Genomic DNA, 14,671 nt, shown 5'->3' with positions numbered 1-14,671 from the left:
TATACATGTTATATGTCCCTACTCCTACAAGGCAGGCATCATGTTAGATTCTTTTTTTGTCTTACCTACAGCATCTACTACAGTGCATTGCACATAGCAAATGAAAGAATGAATAAATGAAATTGTCACAGAGGTCGTATGGAGAGATAACTAGTAAGGCATGACTCAGTTTCTGTCTGTAGTATTAGGAAGATACTGCTATTTTCCATTTTATACAGATGAAGAAATTGAAATTCAGAGACTTCAGATGATATTCTTACGGTGACACAGCTAGTGCAAGTCAAATCCAGGATTGGAACTCAGACCTTTCTGATTCTAGAATCTGCTATACCATATTATTAAAAATATAGCTTAAGAAGCCAAGGAGTCTGTCGTTCTAAGCTCGGCTATTAATAGTAGAAACCAGTGTTTGTATGGATAAACATATTCCTTAACTCCTCATAATAACACTAGGAGGAAGGTATTTCTAGCTCTATTGTGCAGATGAGAAACTTGAAGCACAGAGAGGTTCAGTGATTTGGCCAAGCTCACACTAGGATCATAGGGTGGGACCTTGAATCCAGGTAGCTGGGTGCTACAGGTCGTTTTCTTAAGCACCACATTATACTTAATTGCAGTAGTTACAAAAGGAAAAATTATTAACTCCTTCTTAATGAGATAGAGTAAAGCAAGGAGGTCCTGGAGTGGCCTGAGATGACTGGGGATGGCTTTCCTGCGAGTAGAGAGTTTGAGTCGGATCTTTCAGGAATGGTAGATGTTGACAAGTCTAGATGAATGGGAAGACCGGAACAAAAGCGCAAGTCTGGGCAAGAGCAAGATGGGAAGTCGACTGATTTGGGAGTTACATTTGTCTCCCACCCTTAGCAGTGCTTTTCAAGGCCAGAAAGGATGTTCTCAATTTTAAAATTCATATATGAAATATAGTGGTTACATTGCTTTTTCCACTGAGCTATGGAGAAAAGTGCAGGTTGTTAAAAATCTACTATGGCAATTATTCAATAGACGACTTATTTCAAACTTTTGAAAAATGCTACCAGGAATCAATTAAAGATAATGTGTTCAAAGTTGCCTCTTATTAGCATTCAGATTTATCAACCAACTCACGAGGGAGATAGTATTGTCCCGATTTTACTTTCTGGGACCTAAACATCTGGGACAAAATAGGTAGCAACACTGCTGTTGTCACAATCCAGCCTCTTCCCTGCCCGAGGCAGTGTCACACAATTAAAATAACAGCACAACTCAGTTAAACCAGATATCATGCTACATATGTAAACCTTAAATATGGGTGTATATGAATGTGCATGTTTGTGTGTGCGTACGGAAATGTAGTGAAAAATTCTGAGCAAATTTTGAACATGGCAGTGTCACACAATTAAAATAACAGCACAACTCAGTTAAACCAGATATCATGCTACATATGTAAACCTTAAATATGGGTGTATATGAGTGTGCATGTTTGTGTGTGCGTACGGAAATGTAGTGAAAAATTCTGAGCAAATTTTGAACATGGAGGCATTTCAACAAAGGAAAAACATTTGGTACTATATGAAAATGAAATTTACAATTGGAATACCTTCAGAACCTCAGGAGCAGCATAGTGATTCTGTGAATATTATGTTTTATTCCTTTACCTTTTCCCACATGTAATACTTTATTCTCTTTGAATTGGCTTCTCATACAGTTTAACCCTGTTTTTGAGAATGTCCATCGGCTTAATTTATTTTATTAATATGAATTCTTCTACTGAGTAAAGCCAGCTAATGTGTTTTTCCTCTTTATTATTTCAGGCAAAACAAAAAGTAAATAAGAAAAGAATATGATTTTCACTTTCATATTTTCCCAAGTCTAAACAATGAAACCAGAGAATCTGTTTTCGAGATGTGGAATCTTGGTATTTGTTGATCCTATGGAATCAACACACTTGATTAGCTGTGAGCCAAGCCATCAGGCTGACTTAATTTGATGCTTAGTAACTTAATTCTATTTTACTAATGTGACTAAAAACTAAATTTCATATCAATTTAAACATTCATTAAACTGCAAATACCAAGACATGCAAGCTGTTGAGAAAGACTCATTTTTATTTATAGATGGATTCTGATAAGAATAGCATTAAAAATGTTTTAGTAGGGAAATGTTAGAGTGATTAATGTGCAGTTGTTTGCATTTTTAATATTTCACTCATATATCATATTAGTATTTGTGCATACTGTCAGACTTTATTCTGTTCTTGTCAAAACACTTATTACTGCTGACAGGTATAACATATCCACATTAATCCTTAATTCCTTGATTCAATTTTCTAATTGCTTTTTTGGCATGCGATGGTGGCCATTTAGTCTTATGTGATGTATTCATCGTATGATATAATAAAGTTCTTTAAAAATTAGATGTGCCATTTAAAGTAACTGAGCAGGAAAAAAAATTACTAAGAATTTGAAATTTTAAATTTCACTATACTTAGACAAAGTATAAGATACTGGTATGTCACAGATTCTGTAAGTTATCCATAAATCATAGTCACAGAATGCTGAAGTGGATAGAGACCTTAAAAATCATCTAACTTACCTGTTCATTTTCTTGATGGGGAAATTAATTTACAACATGCCCAGGATCACACAGCTAGATAGTGGCGGACCTGCTCCTAGGATGCAGTGTTCTGAAGGCAGGTGTATGCATATGTTTGTATAACTGATATCCTAAGTTGGTTTCTACTATTAACAGCTGAGCTGAGAGAATGAGAAACTCTTGGCTTCTTAAGCTATATTTTAAATAATATTATATAGTGGTTAAGAATGTGGATTCTAGAATCAGATAGATCTGAGTTCCAATCCTGGATCTGACCCTCACTAGCTGTATTACCCTGAGAATATTATCTGCCCTTTCTGAATTTCGATTTCTCCATCTGTACAAAATGGCAAATAACCGTATCCTCTTGTACAGATTACACACAATAATGAATGTAAAAGGCTTAGCATGGCACTTGGTGCCTAATGAGAACTCAATAAATGTTAACTATTATTACTTTTCAGTGTTTTATTATCCCTTTCATATCCATAATTTGGACAGAAACTGAGTCATGCCTTACTAGTTATCTCACCATGTGACATCTGTGACAATTTCATTTGTTCATTCATTCACTCTTTCATTTACCATGTGCAATGCATTCGAGTAGATGCTGTAGGTAAGACAAAAAAAAAAAAAAACTAACATGATTTCTGCCTTGTAGGAGCAGGGACATACAACATGTCAATACCTGTAATAGAGATGTGGGAGTCATAAGTCCCAAAAAGGTGGCATAAGCTCTGTGCTTGGGCATTTCGAGTACAAGAAGTAAGTCCAGGCGGTATAGGGATGAATGAGAAACTGGACCTGCCTTCAAGAAGCTTGACCCAGTGGGGAGATAGGATATTTACCCAGCTGTCATTCAAGGTAGAAAATAAGAAGGGCCATAAGGGGCAAAGAAATAAAAAAGGAGACTAAATACCTCAGACCAGGGGAAGTTTCATGAATGAGGTGACTTGGTTTTGAGGGATGCATGAGATCAGGAAAGCTGGAGACTGTGAGAAGTTGTTGAACAGTGAGCACTTATATTGACTAAAACATGGAGTTGTACGGAATAAAAGATGAGGTTTGATAAGTGGGCAGACACAAGTGCCTGGCAACCCTCAGACCCCTCTTGACCCATGGATGTGTTCTTTTGGTCAGCAGACATTTTAAGATTTAATGTCTTTAAAGATGTTATGTACTTTCTAGTTAGTGCCCACCATTTTTTATTGTCTTACTCTGGAAGGTAAGTCAGTTTTCTTACGATTACAGGCAGTATAGTGTAGGGTTAAGCTTATAAGCTCAGAAGACAGACTGCATTGATCCAAATCCTGGTTTTGCCACCTATTAGGTCTGCAACCTTTGTTATGTTACTTCAACTCCTTGAGCTTCAGTTTCATCAACTGCACAACAGAAATAGTTCCTACCTCATGGGGTAGGATTAAACCCATGTAAGCATTAGCATAGCAACAGGCAAATTGTAAGCACATAATAAATGTTAGCTATTATTACTAAGTTACCCACCTGGACCTTGAAGATATTTGAGTTTGCAAGTCCTGTTTTGGAACTCTAAAAATTTTCAAAAAAGGACATAACGTCTTTTTTGTCTTTGAGTCTTTGAGTGTTGGACTGAACCTGACTTAAATTGCAAGGACTAGTTCAAGGACATCGCTAATTCTATTAAAACCCTCAGCTGCTGGAGAGAGAGTTTTCAGTGCTGGGCCTCAGTGTGATTTCTGGAATTAAGTCACTCACTCACTCACCCTTCGAAAGGGCAGGGCCAACAGAGGAAGAAACAAGTAGCCAGCCTTACCCACGGTGTTTTCCAAATGTGCAGTGATTCATTTAGCACCAGTTTCCCAGGATCGATCCCAGGCTCAATGTCAGCCTCATTTTGAAAACACATTATTTTGAGTTTTAAGAACTGTAATCTTGAAAATCTGTATGATTCAAGAGCTTCTCTGGTAATTTATTTGTCTTTAATAGCTGAATAGTGGAAAGGATTTAACATAGAATTCCTGCCCCCCCCAAAACAATAACTTGAAAATAAGAGTTCAATAGTTTCAAAACCACTAGAGTGAGCAAAACAAGTCTTTTGTAAAAGTGCTATGTGCTTAGTAAACAAGGACTGCTAATTACATAACTGTCAGGGTCTGCCCCCCCCAAAACAATAACTTGAAAATAAGAGTTCAATAGTTTCAAAACCACTAGAGTGAGCAAAACATGTCTTTTGTAAAAGTGCTATGTGCTTAGTAAACAAGGACTGCTAATTACATAACTGTCAGGGATGTTTTCTGGCACAGTCTAACACCAGCTTCTTGTGGTACAACAAATATAAAAACGCCTAGAAGTAAATCACAGTTGCTGAGTGCTGTGGGCAAACAAACCCATGCCTTATCTCTTCCAAAGGCGCCCATGGAAAATGCATGATAAATTACACAGCTCAGTGAACATGTTATGTCATTGTAAAATGATTTTGATTCATGGTTGTGTATTTAACACAAAACAACTGACAAACCTCAAGGCATCAGAAATATTATCATTTGTTGGATTTTGATATTTTCTATTGTAAAATTCAAGTGCTATAAAGTGTTTTTTTGTTTGTTTGTTTAAAATTCTGTATCAAAAATAATATTTGACACAAACTCTTTGGAAATAATTTTTTAAGTTATGTGAATTCCTTCCAGAATTGTCAAAGAGCTGTGCTAGTAACTAATATTTTAAACATAATGACTAATTCTTATTTTTGCTAATATCCTTTGATGAAAATTCTTATAGCTAAAAATAGACCAAGTTGTAAGGCAATTTGATTTCAAAATAGAATTATAATCTACTTTTGTATAGCTTATCAATATAAAGAGATTTCTGAATGTTTTCTATACAATAGCAGGAGAACTGAGAGTGAGAGAATTATTTTAAGGAAGATTTTACAGAAGTAGCTTTTAGGCAGGCATGATTCCTTTTCTATGATCAAGATATTCTGCTACACTGTCCTTATCTGTTGCCGAGTCTCTGAAGTTTAAAGTGTTAATTAGACCACATTCCACCTGAAATTTACAGTTACTTTAATGATTTTTACTAATTTTAGTAATTTTTATCTCTAAAACTAATTTTACTAGTTTTTCTCTCCATCGATGAGTTTGATGTTTAAACACCAGCTTTTGATATTTAAAACCTTTTCTGCTAGTGTTAAAACAGCTGAAAGGTAGCCTGGCAACACGATCGACTAATGTACTACCAAATTGTTTTTTGTTTTTTTGTTTTTTTCTAAATTCCCTAAACCAAGAACCACTGTTCCTCACTTTTTTTTTTGTAATCATAAAATCCTACTGTTCTAATTTTTGCTATCAAGTTTTTTTTTAATGTGACTTTAGATATTCTGAATAGTGCCAATTATTGCATTGAGAGCTTAAAAACAAAACAACAAAGAAAACCTTGTCTATTTGTAGAAATGATCAATTATTTCTCAGGTATAGTGAAAGGGATTTGGTTATTTCTAATATATCACTATCATTTAAAACTTGAATTCATTTTATGTTCTCTTAGAATATTTTAACCAATTGACCTTTATATATGCTTTGCGTTTGTTAAATTAAAGTAAATCTTAGTAACCTAGAAATATGGTTCAAAAAAATTCATAGTATTTTTCTTTCAGCCTTGGAATGTGACAAGCTTATTCTCTAAATATTTACATCATTGGAGAATATCTATGTACTTATGCTGATTTTGACTTAACATTTTCTAAAATAAGTCTGTTAAATTAAATGTAAGCTTTAAAGTGTAAAGCCATAGATCATGTAACTTGATACAAGTATTGCAACATGGCTTACAGCATTTTCTTGGAACATTTTTATGCCCTTTTCTTCTACCACGATGGCAACTTTCACCTTTATATTGAAAATTCCCAAAATGTATCTATGTGAGAACAATTTTAAAACATGAGATTTATGTTCCTGTAAAGGAGAAATCCTTTATAACCACATAAAACCATTGTCACCACAAATTTCAGTCTAAGTTTTACATGAAAGGCGACATATTTTATCTTTAATGGCTCATTAAACTTTCTGGAAATGGCAATATTCTGGAATATTGTAGGTGAATGACTACATGTCTATATTTCTTCTGAAAAGTTCAAATATAATCAGTGGGAAAAAAACTGAGCAAATCATTTGTTCTAATAATTAAAGCCACAGTATTTTTTCTTCTCTTTACTTTTGCCTTTATGCAAAGATGTTGCTTTGATATGTCAACCATGTTTCACTTGTAATTCTTTGATATAGCCAAAACCACCATTCCTAGGCTAAAATGATATCCTCACTTTTCAAAGGTCACATTGTATTTAAACCCCAATTCCACATATGTGTTTGTGTACACGTGTGTGTGCATGGATTGTGTGTGCACACTGTGTGCTTGTGCATAAGTTTATGTATACATTTCTGGGAGTGCATGTTTGTTTGTACATCCCACACATTGTAAGCTGCATTGTGTGGTTAGGAACATGGACTCAGGAGGCAGCCTGCCTGAGCCTGAATGCCAGCCCTGCTGCAACTTCTAATCTACGTGAATTTGAGAAAGCTTTTTTAACCTCTTTTTTCAGTGTCCTCATCTTACAGGGTTGTTATAAGATTTAAATAAGTTAACATATGTAAAGCACTTTGATTACCTAATTCATAGTAAATACTTAATAAAATATTAGGTATTACTACTATTATCACTATCATATACTCATTCACTTTCTTGTATTCCTGAAGCTGTATTACTTATACAGGTGCATTGGTGGGTGATTGTTAAATATGTATTTAACTGAAGTTATATTAAAGATATGCCAACATGTTCTCACTTATATGTAGATTTTTTAAGAGTTGAATACATAAAAACAGAGAGTAGAACAGTGGTCACCAGGGGTAACAAGGGGAGGAAATGGGAGAAAATGGGGAGCTGTAGGTCAAAGGGTACAAACTTGCAGTTATGTAGGTTGAAGAAGTGTAGAGATATATAATGTACAGCAGGAGGACTATTGTTAATAACATTGTACTGTATAAGGAAAATTTGCTAAGGAGAAGATTTTAGGTGCTCTTACCCTCCTGCCACACACGCACGCACACACACGCACACACACACACACACAAGCTAACTATGTGAGGTGACGGGTAGGTTAATTTGCTTGACTGTAAAATCACTTTGCTATGTATTTCAAAACCTCATGCTGTACACTTTAAATACAGACAGTACACACACACACACACACACACACACAAGCTAACTATGTGAGGTGACGGGTAGGTTAATTTGCTTGCCTGTAAAATCACTTTGCTATGTATTTCAAAACCTCATGCTGTACACTTTAAATACAGACAGTAAAAAGTATATTTAAAAAAGAAAAAAAAAGATATGCCAACAGAATATTTTGAATTGTGATCACTTCATTAGTAAACTGTTACATGGTACATCATTGGTGAGAGGAAGCAATTGGGAAAAAGCAAAAAAAGTTGCATAGCTTTGTGGCTCACAAGCTGCACGTCAAATATAGTGAAATGTATTCATTTATTCAACTGTAGATAGATTGCACATCTATACTGTGCCAGGAGTGAGTGTTAAAATGACACATAATGTGTCTCCAACAACTAAGAATGTACAGTCCAGCTGACTGAACGATAGATAAGGTGAAAAGTAGAATAGCAATGTTGTGTCACTTTTGCAAACTTAAAATGGGTTTTCTTTTTCAGGGGGCACCCAAACCAATAGCCATGGAGCCATGTGCTGGGAACAGAGCTGCTGTTCTGACTGTGTTTCTTTGTCTACCACGAGGATCATCGGGGGCCCCTCCTCCTGGGCAGTCAGGTATGATGAATGAGGAGCCATGAGTAGTTAAGCAAAGCTTGCAGACAAAAACAAGAAATACACAATACCACCAAACAGCACAGTCAAGACTTTTAAAAAGTTCCAATTTAGAGCGTGGCAAATTTTTATTAGAATACACTTTTACCCAAATATTTCGATATCTGCATTGCTGTAAATTCAGATTTGCCAGTGTTTCTCTTACAAATACATGTTGAATGTGCTCATATTTGTGTATAATACACACATGTATATAGGTTCACACACATCCCAATTTACTGTTGTAATTACAATGAGAAATCTCATTAGCAGGGCAACCATATTCTTAACCTTTCTGGCCAGCTCCTTTTCTCCCAGTGCATGTGTCATACAGGAAACCAAATTACAAATATGATTAGAAATTTGCTTTGTGAATATGGGAACAAACTAGGAGATTTACTTGTATGTTTGGAATGTTTAGTGGCATCAGAGGATGACAGCTTGATGCTGTTATCTCAATATGTTCAAGATATGTTCTTGTTCCCAGGACCAGACAGGCAGAGTTCATGGGCCAGGGGAAGCTTCTGCCTTAGTTGGGCATAGCCGGCCTGTGTTCCAATTCTCCTTACCTTGATAAAAAGCATGTTTTAGATTTGAGAGTAATTATATATGTATTCTCTTAGAGGTCTTCTCGTTGCTGTGGTGTTGTCCACATATAAACATGCTCAATGTTGAATATAACTTTTACTTAAATCACAAACTATACTTATTTCTCTCTTTCTATTTTTTAACATCCTATTCCATCTCTTTATAATTTCTAATTTTTCTGTCTTCTGATTGTTTTCTCCATGCAAGTCTTAGCAAAATGGATGCTTTTCGAGGGCAAGGGTGACTTCAAATCTGTCTTTCTCTTCGATTCCTCTTAAGCATAAAATAAAGTGCCAGAGATCTGGCAGGTTCTCCATAATAGTAATTGATGATGAACTTGCCTCCCTGCTTATTTTATCTTTTCTTGCTTCCCTAGTTGGCTTTGAACTTGCTCCTCACTTTCTTGATTTCTGTCCAACCAGACACACACAAAAATGTAAAATACACCAGTCTATATTTGTAAATGTTAGATCTGCACGTAAAATAATTTTCCCATATATTGGAGAAGAGGGTTTCCAGCACCTTTAGATTCATCATTGATGGTAGCTGATGATATTTTGTTGCAGGAATCTCTGTCCAAAGTTTATTTTTAAGATGTTTATTCAAAGAAATAAGCATTCTCTGCACCTTCTTATACATAGAGTGAATGTCTCACCCTTCTCCTTTCAGCGTCACCAAGGTAAATGGGATGCAGTAAGGAGACTAGCTTGGCAATGGTCAGATAAGAAGGATAATTATAGGTACTGTGCCCAGCTAATGGAAGCATTGTTTTAAAGCTGGGATGATTTCCAAAACAAACACTTTACTAATGAAAACAAATCTACGTGATATACACCAAGGTTCTTCTAGATCCTTGACAAGATGACTCACTGATGGGCAGAGGGAAGGCAACTGCCAATACTCTGTCCCTTTAACCTTTGAAATCCTTTCTGACTGATTTAAAAGAGGCCCGTAGCGGTGCGGATCATTACCTCAGCTGCGTTTTCTTACATATGCCTTGTGATTACTAATGAAAATGCTATGTTAGATGTGCATAGTGCTTTACTCTACAAGGTGTTCTCCTATTTTTCCCGTCTGATCCTCATGACAAGGCTGTGAGATAGGTATTTAAGACTCACTTTATAAATGAGGGGAGCAAGGCATAGAAAGCACTGTATTTCTATGCTCAAGGAATAATTGGGGGAGGGATACTAGAGTGTAGAGGAAAAGAACTAAAAATACTTATTGCTAGTCTTCCAGGTAATTTTTCCAAATGATCTGTAACAACTTATTTCTCTGTAATCAACAGCCCATGTCTTCACAAAGCCAAGCATTTGGATGAGTACTGAAAATGTCTACAGGGTTGATATAGGTAGAAATAGTTTACAATACTCTTTACAGAGCCTGTACTTTGAACTATGATGAATATCTGTGTGCACGATTTAGGATGAGACTGTTCTTAGTTTTTTAAAAAACTCTAATAAATATTTCTAGCTCTTCTCATAGGATAAGAAGAACCTTTGATTCTGCTCCTTCAAAATATGGTATTATCTGCTGTCTGCATCTACTTTGAAATGCAACAAAAACATGCAATATATTGATGAACAGATAGTAAGATGGGTAGATGGACAGATATGTCATAATGCAAGCAAAGTAAAATGTTAATAGTAGAATATAGGTGGTGGGAATACTGGTGCTCATTATAAAATTCTTTCAGTTTTGCCTTATGTTTGAAATTTTTAATAATGATATGTTGGGAAACAATAAAATAAAAAGGTCTTGACTTCACTGCCAAAAAATAAGCAATATCTGTAGAAAGAAATTTTCTAATGCCATCCCCTAGGGTTTCCCCTGAACAAGGCAAATACCAATACCGAAATGATTAGTTTTTTTTTTTTTTAGTCTTCATAAAAATATTTGGTGTGTACGTAGCCAATTAAAACTTAACATAGTATTGTCCAGTATTTAAGAAGAAATACAACCCAATGATTATTTGGGAACCATATTGGCTGTTGAGTGGAAAATGTTGACACTGGTTATCTCATTGGTAGAGTTTGGCTTTTCTCATATCTTTACAGAAAGTCTATATATACACCTGTGCTCGTGATAATGCCCTACATATAGAAAGCAGTTCATAAATGCTTTTGATGATTATGATGAATGGAGACCCGGGAAATGTGACCTTGAGCAACCACTTCCATCTATGAGCCTCAGCTAACTTCAATAAAATGAGCAATTGAACTAGAATTCATTCATTGTTTCCCAGATTCCTCACTAAGGAGCCCTGCATTCAGAAGAGCCTCCTCCAGTGTCGGGATAGGGTGGGAGATTTGGGGAATTGAGGAGGAAGGAAGAAGGAGCTTCATGGACAGACTCCTGACCCAACCCCCACTGTGTTAAGGATAGGGCTCCAGAAGTCTTCTCTTGGCTCTCAGGCTATTTATGTCTCCAAATTGTACAGTGATTAAATTAGCATTTATTATTAGGTCAAAACTCCTCTTGAAATACTTTGCACAGTCTCAATATTTTTTATCAGGCCCCTTTTTTGAAATATAGCTTCCTAAATGTCAGTGTCGTGTGTACTCTTCATTAGCATGAATAAAAGGATTTAAGAGAAGGATGACTTTGGGGATATGGAAAAGGCAGAAGCATCCTATGAGCATGGTGGTTTTCTCTCAGAAACTGAATTTCAGCACTAAAAAATGAGTGATTCAGAAATATGCAGGTGCTACTTTGGCCGTCTCTTTTCAATAGCAGCTAGCATTTTTTTTTTAAATTTAAAAAATGGCATTGTCTTTAGATTATATTCTCTTTCCACCAGCAAACTGTTTGAGTAATATTTATTCAGCAATGATTAAACATGGACCTTTCAGTCTGTCTGAAATGTGTGAACTTCATTCCTCATGGTTCTCATCTTTTCAGAGGTCCAAAGAACAACTGTGCAGATTTATCCCTTAGATTACCCATGAACTAATCTTTTTTTTTTTTTTAATATAATGAATTTAGGTGCTTGTGAGCAATTCTCCCTCTATTGGTGGCTTAGAGCTGGATTAATTAGGTTCCCTGCTACCCCACGCAGTAAACCTGCTGCTTCATTTCTGTATTTTCTGTGAGCAAGTGATGCCAGCCATGCCAGTCTCTCTCGGGTTAATGTGGGATTTAAGCTGTTGGCAGACGTTCACCATGCAGCCACTTTCTCTTCTGACCTCAAAGTGGTTGAAAGACTGACATCCCCGTGAAAACAGGACACACTAAGTAACTCTGCTGCATGACACTTAACAACCAAGCATGTCTCCAATTACCCTGGACAGCACGGTCCCCAAGCGTTTTAGAGTCACATTAAGATGAAATGTGGACAAAGTAAATAGAGATCTTCAAAGCATAAATTGAAAATGATAATGATTGCTGTCACTTTGTGATGGAGGGTTATGGATTTCATAGTTTATGGATTCTTCCTAATGAGAAGCAGATTAACTTTTCTCACTGGATTAAAAATCCCAGTGGCCCAGATATTCACTGCCAGAAAGAAGCCATGTGCTTCAACTAAGAGTAGAATTTTGCCATGATCCTGCATCACGTATGAGTGACTCTAACATTATCAGAAAGTTCAAGGTTTGAGATTTTGAAATTTTCTACTTTAGGCTTAGAAAGTTTGGCATGACAACCAGATTATTTTGAGTAATGCAGAAATATTGTATAATGTTTAAAATGATTGTCTAACCTCAGTGTCATGGATAGTTTTCCTGTTCATAATGATGACAGAAAGAGAACTTTGGTTTAATTAAGTGAAAGAGGAGGGAAAAAGAGAACTAGTGATTCTGGGCATTGTATTGGGTGGTTTATATATATTCACTGATTTAACCCTCTTAATGACTCATTGAAGCAGCTATGATTATTTCACTTTTACTGATTAAAAAACTGAAACCCGAGGAATTAAATTATTTGCCCAGGGCTGATATGGCTACAGGGTGAATGAACCAGAATTCAAACCGAGGGCCATTGGACTCTCAGCCTGTGTGACTCTCCCTCATTACTGAGCTTTTCTGGATAGAAGCACAGGGGTATTTCAGATTGTCCTTATTCCTGAAAAAGCTTTAAATCCAGAGTCAAAAAGGAAGGTCCTGAAGGGTCTCTGTTAAGCATTGGGCTTAAGGGCAAAAGAAAGATGGATTTACATTTCTAGATTATTTAACTCCAGATATTTGGTAAAATAGAAAAATGTGCATGCCATGACACATCCACTAATGAAGCTATGACTTGGTGTGTATAATAGCAATAAGGGGTATGCAGTCACAGGAAAAGACCTTACGTTTGTATGTGTGAGCTATGGACTTTGAGTCAAAAGCCCTGAGATCTAGACCCAGCTCTGCCACTACCTAACTGTGTGACCATGGCAAGTCTTCTGGTTTCTGGGTCCTATTTTCTCATGCATAAAATGATGGGATTGGGTTAGATTCCTAGGATGCACTTTTGAATAGCTCTACCACAAATCATGCTACATCATACTGGTTTGGAATGGGAAGAATAAATAACTTGCTTCTAAGTGGTAACTTATCTTTCCAGATGCCCAGGACCAGTTGGGAAACTTTATTTTTCCATGTACTGCTGGTTAGTAACTAAAAATAATTAGATCCTTAAATTAAAAAAAAAAACCTTGATAATTTTATTAATAAAGTCTGGTTCCCAATATCCTTATCATATTTGGAAGATGTAGATAGTTTATAGTGCTCCTATTTTAGAAAAGATTAAAAGGAATATCACACATTTCCTCAGAAGCCAGTGTTTACAGCACATTTCCATTTTTCCAGAAGCCTCTGGAGTTTCATTCCCTTCAGACTCTCTGTTTTCCTTTCATAACTCTGCCACTATATCCTCACACTTCTAGAAACACATCTGTTGATCTAATCTTAGCAGTCCCTTTGTTAGAGGTGGCTGGAATAAGAAACAGAACTACTGAATTGTATCAAAACTAAATTACAAAAATCTGGCATGTTAGTTATCCTTTAACCTCAAATCCAAATATTGTTTACAGCCAGTATGTGTGTCTTCATAAAGAAGGAAGAAAAAGCCGGCACTTCATGGTAAAATAAGCCACAAAATTAGGCAGAAAGTCCAGGAGACAACAGAGATAAGAACAAATGTCTGAGATTATTGTTAATAAATATGACCGTGTCAAATAATACCTGATATTAAAAAGACCCTAAAATCCACAGTAGGAAATAATTTTATCTTCCATCCCAAATATAGTTATTGTGAATCCTCATTTGCTACCTTTATTCATTCAAGAAATATTTAAAAGTGTCTGCTGGATGCCAGCACTGGATATACAGTAGTGAACAAAACGCAGTTCCTGCCCTCGTACCGGTTACAGCCTGTGTGGAGATGAATAAGAAACAAATAATCATGCAAATAAACCTGTAACTACAAATTGTGTTAAGTGATAGGAACAAAGAATAGAGAAGTGAGACAAAACGATTGCTAAGCTTAATAAGAGTGGTAATCATAGTCCCTAAAATGCCTTTCCTCCCTCCTTACTTCCCATCATGTTTCTGCAGTGTTTGTTGAATATTCTCCATTTTACCTCCTTAACTTCTGGAAACTTTTGCCTCCTCTGGTGCTTTGTGCCCTGATTCATCCCAGGTATCCACCTAGAATTTGCTCAGTCAGAGGCTGTAGA

The 14,671-nt window shown here is 36.0% G+C and overlaps 1 protein-coding gene across 1 annotated transcript in view; it reads left to right on the top strand.

Moving 5' to 3' along the window:
• LOC103586804 (attractin-like protein 1) overlaps window positions 1–14,671 on the top strand; it is a 461,271-nt gene that overhangs the window by 336,957 nt on the left and 109,643 nt on the right. Inside the window, exon 4 of the mRNA XM_008568136.1 lies at window positions 8,277–8,391. Coding sequence (XP_008566358.1) covers window positions 8,277–8,391 — 115 coding nt within the window. The remainder of the gene's footprint in view (window positions 1–8,276; window positions 8,392–14,671) is intronic.

This window comes from Galeopterus variegatus, unplaced genomic scaffold, assembly GCF_000696425.1.
Source record: "Galeopterus variegatus unplaced genomic scaffold, G_variegatus-3.0.2 Scaffold379, whole genome shotgun sequence".
Taxonomy (NCBI): Eukaryota; Metazoa; Chordata; class Mammalia; order Dermoptera; family Cynocephalidae; genus Galeopterus; species Galeopterus variegatus.
The sequence above is the reverse complement of the archived record's forward strand: the minus strand, read 5'-3'. Positions and strand labels throughout refer to the sequence as shown.